We start from the raw sequence: 9,797 nt of genomic DNA, 5'->3' as shown, positions 1-9,797 counted from the left end.
GTCGATATATATATTGACTATAAACGATATTAAACATTCTACCAATCCTGTTACGCTATCTTTGTTTACAATTAATGACTCTAATGAATAATTAGAGATCATGTAACAACCCTAGGAGCACGTTTCAAATGACATTGTTTGCTCTATTTATTATTCATTTATTTTCAGTCTTCTTCTTTTGAATTGAAGTTTCAAATAGTAAATGGGGAAGACTTGATATTTCTTATTTTTGTGCTATAAACTGCTTGTCTTCTTTTTAAGCTGTATTAAATTCTATCGTTACTTAATAATAGTGTCTATTTTAAAAACGATTTGGCAATTATTGACCGAAAATCTAAAACTAAGAAAAAGGAAGAAGAAAGTTAAGGGTTTGAAGCTCTATTTTGAAATTCTTGAAAATTTCTTTTCGTAACTACTGCTACTACTACTATTTTGTATAGAAAAATATTTCATAAGGAATTGAATTTTTTTTATCTAAAACTCCTTCAAGATGCAGGGGATCATATGACTCTTTATGTGAAAAAAAATTGCATTATTTTTTTCATGTAATTTTTTAGTGAAATTTTGAAAGAGGCAAGAAGTAGGACATATATTTTCACCCCATTTTACCAAAAACTTGGGCTAACTTCTTTAGTTAGCACACGGCTCTTGTATTTGAGCAGTTGTTCTTAAACAACTTGGCAAAAAGTCAAACCTCTGCACAAGGCCGTATCCAGGGGAGATTTAGGGGGTTTGAAACCCCTCCCCCCAAATGTTGTCCTACTTAAATCCCAACAAATATGCACATAAAAAATGTTTGATCCGTTTTTTATTTTATTTTTTGTAAACCCCCCTCCCGAGCAAAACCTGGACGTGCCCCTATATAATAAGCCTAAATAAGCCAAAATAAGCCTGAAAATCAATCAAGCCAAAAAAGATCATTAAATTTCTAGCCAGCCACTTCCTCCTCCCATATCTTTAATGTCGTTTATTAGATCTACTAGAAAAGTTGCATTTTACCAACTTAAAGGCTCCATTAGGAGTAGCTGAGACGTATTTAGTGGTGTCAGTTCAAGGAAATTACATTTAGGAGGATATATATTTCAAACTCTAGAGGTTTTGGGCCATTTTAATAATAGGGGTTTCGGGCAATAAGACCATTTTTTAATGGAAATACCAAAAAAAATCAATATAAGGGGAGGGGAAGCATAATCATGCGTAGGGGGGGGGGGGTAAGCCACTTTGCTTTGCTACTCTCTCCGCAAGTGACACCACTGGATGAGTTTAATTTGGTAGCTAAATTTTGATGCTAAGTTATGGGCCACTCAAGATCCTTTGTAAGCCTATATAATAGGCCCGATAATAAGCCTAAAGATGTGATCTAAACATAATCTTCGCTTGAAGCATTATGTTTGTAAAATGTTGAACCGTTGATATATTTGGTTTATAAACAAGCAATCCCTCACTATGATTTCTCCCTATTTGTTGTTAATAGCGTCAATTTTGCAGGGAGATTGTCATTATTTATCTTCCTTTGATGTAACACCTTCGGTTAAATCGTCTTTATAATGTTGTCTGTTCTTATTTTTTCTGATGTTGGATCTTTTTTCTGTCTCTTGCATTTGATACTGCCTGCACTAAATTCTTACTCCATGACCAGTAAGATTAAAAATTATTTACCACTTTACTCTTGCTGTAAAGACTTTTTGTTTGAAAAGTTTTTTTTTGTTATGAACTAAGGAGATGTGAAATGGAGGCGATGGATAAAATTGCTGAGGATCTGGAAGATGCGGCTGGACGGCATAATAGTAAAATATTATACTGGCATGTTAATAAATTGAAAGGGAGTAGCCAATCCGGACTAGTCCCAGCTAAGATAGAAATGGGGCCACAATTAGTGATAAGGAAAAAGTTAAAGAAAGATGGGTAGAACATTTTGAGAATGTGCTAAACCGAGATACAGTTGCAGGAAAAGATATGGATGAAAATGAAAATGTTTGTGATACGTTGGATGTGAAGGAAGATTTGTTTAGTGAGGAAGAATTAGCGACAGTACTAGAAGGATTAAAAAATAATAAGGACCCAGGTGCTGATAGTATGATTAATGAGTTCCTTAAATATGGTGGCTCTGAGGTTAGGAGTAAGCTACTGAAGATTATGAACATGATTTTTGAAAAAGGGGAAGTACCCAATGATTTTAGGAAAACCTTAATTAAACCACTGTATAAGAAAGGTGACAAGAGCGAATGTCGTAATTATCGAGGCATTAGTCTGGTCTCTATAGGTAGCAAATTACTGAGTAATATGATACTTTTTAGACTGAGACATGCTGTAGACAAAGTTTTAAGGGAAGAACAATGCGGTTTTAGAAAAGGTAGAGGATGTGTCGACCATGTTTTCACTCTTAGGTTAATAATTGAGAAGTCCCTTCGTTGTCAAACATCTTTGGTCCTTAGTTTTATCGATTATGAGCAAGCTTTCGATTCTGTTGATAGAACAGCGTTAACAAAGGTGTTATCGTTATACGGTATACCAGAAAAATACATTAAAGTGATTTGCGCTATGTATGAGAATAATGCTGCTGCGGTTAAGGTAGGAAATGAGGTTAGCAACTGGTTTTGTATTAAATCAGGAGTTAAGCATGGTTGTGTTCTATCCCCCTTTATATGGATCACTTTGATGGACTTCGTCTTAAGGAGCACAGGAAAGGCAATTGGAAACCATGGAATCAAATGGGGAGGAAGAACGCTCCTGGACTTAGATTATGCTGATGATTTAAGCATATTAGATGAAAGTGTGAGCAAAATGAATGAAGTTTTAGAGGTTTTACGAGTTCAGGGTGCTAAAATAGGCTTGAAAATTAATGTTAAGAACACTAAGTCACTAAGGCTAGGAATAAGTGAAGATGAACAGGTGACATTAGGTAACGTAAAGATTGATCAGGTTGGGAGTTTCAGTTACCTTGGTAGTATTATTAGTAAAGATGGTGGGAGCAGTGAAGATGTTAAATGTAGAATAGCTAAAGCTCAGGGTGTTTTTTCACAGTTAAAAAAAGTTTGGAAGAATAGACAGATAAGCCGACAAACCAAGATTAGAATATTGGAAGCTACAGTGATGACAGTGGTCAAATATGGCTCTGAAGCATGGGCACTCCGAAAAGCAGATGAAAATTTACTAGATGTTTTCCAGAGAAATTGTCTACGGATTGTTCTGGGTTCCCGGCTGACTGACCGTATTTCAAACAGTAGGCTGTACGAAAAGTGTGGTTCAATCCCGCTTTCTGGGGCTATAATGAAAGAAAGGTTGAGATGGCTAGGCCACGTTCTACGGATGAAGGATGACAGATTACCGACGATTGTCCTTTTTGGCCAACCGTCTGAGGCTACACGGAAAGCAGGTCGTCCTTGTCTGGGTTGGTAGGATGTCATAAATAAGGATTTAAAGGAAATGGGAACTTCCTGGGAGGGTGTAAAGAGGGAGGCTTTAAATAGATTAGGTTGGAGGAGGAGTGTGCGTAGCTGTGTTGGCCTCAGGTGGCTTGGTGCTGCAGTGAGTTATTAGTAGTAGTAGTAGTAGTAGTAGTATTAAGACGAATGTTACAAAAAGATTAATATCAGTGTTTACACGGGGAACTTTTACGTTTATGAATTTCAATACAAATTTCTGTTACTGTATGGTAAAAAAAAAGAAAAAAAGAAAAAGAAGTTTGAGACAAAACTATGCATAATTGCCATCCTGGCTACAGTATGATTTTCATCTGTTCACAGGGTGGGGATTAAAACCTCTAATTAGGAATTTTCGAACTTGTTTATTCGGAGGGTGCAATTTTATCTTGATCTGCCGCTGTTTTTGAAGGGTTTCGAGCTTCCAAACTTGCTGCTTTGTTTATAGTGAGTAGATATCTGTGACGTATACAGAAATGACAACAACAAAATGTCATTTTTGGTGCCATTGGGGACTTAACTCTTTTGCCGTTTGTAAAAATAGCACGTAGGTGCAAGTATTAGCTTTCATTAAGCCCTGTAAACATCTAACTATAACAGCCTGGCGGCCTGCTATCGTAGGAGAAAAATAAAATAAAGCAGACTCATCAACACCATCTCGGCTAGAGTATTTTTATTGTACCGTGTTTTCAAAAGGGTGAAGGGAAGGCGGATGAGGGTGAAATCCAGCGTTCAAAGGCTTTGAACCATGATGATTTTAAGGGTTTAGTTTTTGTTTCGATCTACTTTTGTTTGCGAAGGCTTTCAGATTCTTATTAAAATTCATCAATTAGTTTTTGTGATTATTTTTACTATTGTGTCTAAATGGGATAATAGTTACCATTTTTGACCAGATGCAAATAGGAATCTCTTTTTGGATTTGACAATCCTGTTCAAAAGACTTTTCTTTCATTCTCAGTTACTGAGGAGTTTGGTTCACTCTTTACTTGGTTGCAGCTGCAACCACTGAAGTAATATAACCATGTTGCAAAAGCACATGTGGATTTCCCAAATTTTCGGCTCGTGCTTTCTTAGCCATGGGCCTTGCAGCTTTTGTGTTTGATTCAATACATGCATATACATATCTTGTATTATGTATTCTAGTCCATGCACGGTTCAAATCAGATTATCTTGGCAAGATTTGTGCTTGAATAACCCTGTCTCGTTCGAGCCTGGTGATCGTCTTGGGATACTTTCAGAAAATGCAGATGAAATGGTATCGAAGGTAATTCAGAACCTAAATCCTATCCCAAGTCTTGAACAGACTCACCGTTTGATGATACAGAAGGAAATGTTGACTATTGCTGGTAATATTTCTAATTAATGCGTGTACTTCTGCTTTATTCCATTATGTTATTTTATGAATTCTAATGTTGGTACCACAAAGCCTAGGTAAGTGGGGCAAGGGCTGTCTAGTGTTGTAAATAGCCGGGCTGGCTTGTTAAGGATAAATTTTATTTTTGTTTTATTTTTTTTTTTATTACAAAAACAGAACTTGTTATTGTCTGATTTGGGTAACTTATTTTTACGTTATTTTTTTATATGGTGTCTTGCCTGGTGCTTGCTGGCACGGCTAATGTTTTTTTTTTCAATTTGGGAGGAGAGTGCATAGATCTTCAGAATTCAAAATATTTACATTTTCGTTGCATTTGTTGTAATTAGCATTATTTTCCACGTAAAAATTATGTTTCTGTGTTTTTTCTCGAATTAATGCTCTCTTCTCTAAGGCAAAATCCTTGTATTTTATGTAGACATGGAACAACCAAAAAAATTTGAATTTGCTGTCGTGACAAGACGAATCTAGAAATAGAAATGAGGCAAACCTGGGATTTTGTGATATTGAGGAAAAAGAAATAAAAATCAAGATTTTTTTTTTATGTATACTAAGAACAGGCCTGGCCGTTTCCAATAAGCAAAGCTATGAGAAGATTAATTACACGAGCAGGTAGTCCATGAACTACTGATGGACATAAAAAAGAAAGAAAAGAAAACGATCAGCAAAACAAGAAAGGAGCAACTGAGAGAAAATGTAGAGCGAATATGTGTATTCAGTTATTATAGTAAAATGGCATGGAGACTGTGGCTTATAAATAAACACCTTTACTTTGTTGTGGCTTATACATCAACTAAAAAAAGAAAAAAAATATTTTTTTGTAATATCAGCGTTTGTTGTGCACCTAATTTGTGCTTCACTATTAGATTGTTATTATTTTAATTTTTACTGAAAATACTAAAAAAGATCGTTTTTTAATGAAATCCACCAGGGGATTGGATTCGAGTCTTCTCCAATTGATGGCCATGCTTTACACATAAAACTATTATGAATGTGGTTATGTATGACTTGAAACATAACCTCTAGTTGTTTTATTAACCTCATTTCATGAATGAAGACCCAATATATGTGTTTAGTCTCAAGAGCTTAAGGAAGCCAATTATTTTAATCTCTAAAAAAGAAAAGATACGCATTTGGGCTTTACAGTCCCGATGGAGCTGATCTTCATGTCTTGGCCCTTGAGCCAAGGAGACAAGTGGGGTGTTGAGGGGGACAACTATCCTCGATTTCACATACCTTTCCTGTATGTATTCCTCATTTTTCTCCATGAACCCATCTAGAGCTGGGTCGATTCTATATGAGCTTACAGATTCAACTAGTAGTACTTAAATCGGGTCGTTAAATCAGTGCCTTTGTACAGCCTTTTGTTTTATCTATATTGATATTACATGTTTGTTTTTGGATTCTTGGCTTTACTTTATACTCTATTTTTTTTTTTTAGGCCCAGGGAAAGAATGGATTTGTTATGAAAATCTACCTCCTGCTACAGTCTCTGACTGGTTCAAAAAGTTTTTGGATATTACAACTCCCCCGACCCAATCGCTTCTATATGATCTTGCTACCTACGCTACAGATCCAAAAGAAAAAGAAGGCTTGGATATGCTCTCACAGGTGCTTTTTTACTCTCAAATTGTATAGCTATTAAGTTTCGATTATTCAAATGATGAGGTAGTTTCACTTCAAACTTTCGTGTCTTATGTTTTTTCCACCGGGTTTTTTCTTCTTACATTTTTGCATTCTCAGTTTTTTATTTTATTTGAAGTGGGAAAAAAAGGAATATTTGTTAAGTCTAGGATTCTTTTCAGGAAATTTTAGTAACCTGTACTTCAAAAGAGTCTAAGCCTTAGAGATATGTCGTGACACTGTATCCTCGATTCTTTGCACTTTTAATTCTGACCGATATATCTGTGCTGATTAGACTTTGTATTTTATTTATGAAGAAGAATGGTGTCTTTGAATGCTTGATCCCTATATGGGTTTTCTTACTTGCTTTGTATTATATTTTTAGTCTCTATTATTATAATAGTAGTCTGTATAGAGACTACAATTTAAAAACTTTTGAAGCCCTGCTACTACATTATTAATTCTATAACTTGCACCTTTAAGCCATTCTATGTGCACTTTTAGGCTATCTAGGGAAAAATGTCTTTTCATGAATGATATTACATTAACTTAAGCCAACTTTGTGATGCAAAATAAAATAGGACTCGAATTCTGTTTCAAATATAACACCTCGCTGGCTGTCGTGGATGAACTCTTGTCAGAGCGTAGCATTAAAAGAAATAAGGCAACAATTTTTGAATTAATTCCAATCTTACGATTGAAAGTGAAAATTAGAACACGGAATGCCCTCGAGCAAGGGAGCTGAGGAGGCAAAAAAAAATGTTTGATTTTCGTTCACTGGTAAAATTGAAGGACTAGAATCAAAAGCTAAGAGTTGAAAGTGATAAGAGTTGGTGATGTAGCTGTATTTCTTATTTAACGTATCGGAAACTTTTTGGAAATAACTTACCTGGGTATATCTTGCAAATTGAATCAAGACGCTAAGCTGTACGGCCGCCATATATACTTTACTTTTTTTCTAATTGCTTTCGGTGCACAGCTAAAAAAAGTAATGCTATTTCTAAGGATTTGAAATATGTTGCCAAATTAACAGTTTTGCGTACAATTTATTTCAGGATGTGGGGAGGTATGAGCAGTGGAAGCATTCCAAATGGCCAACCGTACTGAGCTTCCTTGAAGAATTTTCATCACTGAGTATCCCCGCTGAAGCTCTCATCATTAAACTCCCCTTAATGAAGCCACGCTTTTATTCTATATCTTCCTGTTTGCTGAGTTCACCAACCTGTGTGGATCTAACAGTTGGGGCTGTCAAATTTATTACTGAGGGTGAGCAATTTCATCATTGAAATAGAGTGAAATTCAGCGTTCAATAAGGTGAAACGCGTATAAAAAAATAAGAAGAAAAATACGTACCGGCTTATGGACTCAATTATTTAAGCTACTAAAGATAAAACCTATTGATCGGATAAGATTTCTAACCATTAAAATCTTTTTTTTTTTGCTTATACTAAACCCGCTATCTTGTAAATAATCAATTCGTACATTCCTTTTTGGAAGAAACAGGCTTGGGTCACTTAGGTGGCGTTCTCAATAAATGCTCTAAAATATTTATGATTAGAGCTATAACTGTAAATTTATTGTAAAGTGATCAAGCACGCATACCCAACTTTATATATATATATAAGAAAAATTCCAGACAAAAAACTAAACCGTCTGCTAAATTATCTTTTTGATAGCCCTCTCAAATAGCCCTTTTTTCATTCAAAAGGTAGCTCTGGCCATTGGGCCTCAAAAATTCCACTCGCTTTGCTCGGAATTTCGGCCTTCTTGAATGAATTGAAGTCAATTTGATGTAAATTCTATGAATTTTTCTTTCTACTTTGTTGAATACAAAAACTGACCAGTCCATGTTGCTTGTAGTGTTAGTTAGATGATTAATGGTCACTTCATTTGAAATGGACAACATTAATAATTTCTGATTACGCACAGTTTCAATTGATAAGATATAATAATAAAGCTTTATAGACAAGCTTAAACAATGATCTTAATTTAAAAATATAATTCAATTCCTTATAAATCATTCCAATAAGTCTAGCATGTTCAAGTTCGGATATAGAAAACATAGTATATTTCCATAGTACGTGTTGATTAATTTCACACACCTTCTTGTTTACCTTCCCCAGATTTCTCATGTGGAGTTGAGTTGACTCTGGCCAAGCTCATAGAATGATGCCAATTACACGTATGAATTCAGTGTCGGATATGCATCCAGTTCTATTTCCCAATAACGATTATTCTACTGTCGATTCAGTTTTATTGTGAACAATAATGCAAAATCTCAAAAGTCTTAGCAGTGGAGGTAATCAAACTTTTTTCATTAGAATTTCCTTAAGAACTATTTTTTTTCTATGGTTGGACCTCATCCCTGAAATGAATTGCCTCCTTCTTGAAATGACATTTTTGTTGCGTCTTAACGCCTGGGCCAAGAAATATTTCTCTTTTTTTTTATTACAATTTTTTTCTAGATGGTTCATCTCGAAATGGTCTCTGTTCAATGTACCTGAATTAAGCTACTATTGGAACAACCGTAAACGCCTTCTTCAGGAGGTTTGTGTCTATAATATTTATTGTGTTCTACTATAAAGTTTCATGTCATCGGTATTTTGAGAAATCGAACTTTTATCTTTATATTTTATGCTGTCAATTGATCAAGCAAAACCGTATCTATTAAGTCAAACCTGTAGACAAGGGAGGGGAGGTTGTCAATCCATGGAAATCGTCCAAGGACTATTCTTACTACAATCATGGTAATTCTAAGAAGTGAACATCAATGAATGCAAAAATGTGAATTCATTGGTTTAGTGATGAGCTTTGTCTCAATTTTGGAGCACAATTTTTGGCATATACTTCCCTGAACGTATATTGCAATTTCTTAGTGTCAAACATTTGCAAATAGACTGTTTCGGCTCCTTGGTTAAACTCTAAAACAAGTCTTGAGCCAATATTATTGGTAATCAGTGAAACTTTGAGCTAAAGTTATTCTTTTATGGAATAATATGAACTTTGGCTTTTAATGGGTTCAAGTTCGATTTTATTGCTTTTACTGGAGGATTTGAACAACTTTTTGATGTACTTTATGTTTTTTCTTCTTGCACTTTTAAGTGAGACTGAATAGTATACAGAAGATACCATGACTTAAGTGCTACGTGGACCTTCGATATGCCATCTCTATCATCGGTCTCGTCTTTCTGGTCGTACTTTTGCTCAGTTTTTGATACTCATTTCTCACTATTGAACTGCTCCCTCTGTCTCTTTCTTTTTCCCCTGTGAGTCTTTATATATATATATATATATATATATATATATATATATATATATATATATATATATATATATATATATATATATATATATATATCTATATATATAAAAATAAGTTG

General features: G+C 34.7%; 1 protein-coding gene across 1 annotated transcript; it reads left to right on the top strand.

Annotated features, from left to right (window-relative positions):
* Positions 1–4,539: 4,539 nt before the first annotated feature.
* Positions 4,540–8,941, top strand: LOC136043686 (nitric oxide synthase 1-like). Its single transcript, XM_065728580.1, has 4 exons — positions 4,540–4,768; positions 6,236–6,405; positions 7,473–7,683; positions 8,883–8,941. Exons 1-4 carry the CDS (start codon positions 4,555–4,557, stop codon positions 8,924–8,926), a joined length of 639 nt encoding a protein of 212 aa, XP_065584652.1. The 5' UTR covers positions 4,540–4,554; the 3' UTR covers positions 8,927–8,941.
* The last annotated feature ends 856 nt before the right edge of the window (positions 8,942–9,797 follow it).

Source organism: Artemia franciscana, unplaced genomic scaffold (genome assembly GCF_032884065.1).
Source record: "Artemia franciscana unplaced genomic scaffold, ASM3288406v1 Scaffold_832, whole genome shotgun sequence".
NCBI classification, from domain to species: Eukaryota; Metazoa; Arthropoda; class Branchiopoda; order Anostraca; family Artemiidae; genus Artemia; species Artemia franciscana.
The sequence above is the reverse complement of the archived record's forward strand: the minus strand, read 5'-3'. Positions and strand labels throughout refer to the sequence as shown.

Excerpts from the sequence above, each read along its gene's own strand:
- LOC136043686 (XM_065728580.1), top strand. The coding sequence starts at position 4,555 with ATGTATTCTAGTCCATGCACGGTTCAAATCAGATTATCTTGGCAAGAT. Across the intron at positions 6,406-7,472 it reads GCTTGGATATGCTCTCACAG|GATGTGGGGAGGTATGAGCA; the intron begins GTGCTTTTTTAC and ends AATTTATTTCAG. Across the intron at positions 7,684-8,882 it reads TGTCAAATTTATTACTGAGG|ATGGTTCATCTCGAAATGGT; the intron begins GTGAGCAATTTC and ends ATTTTTTTCTAG.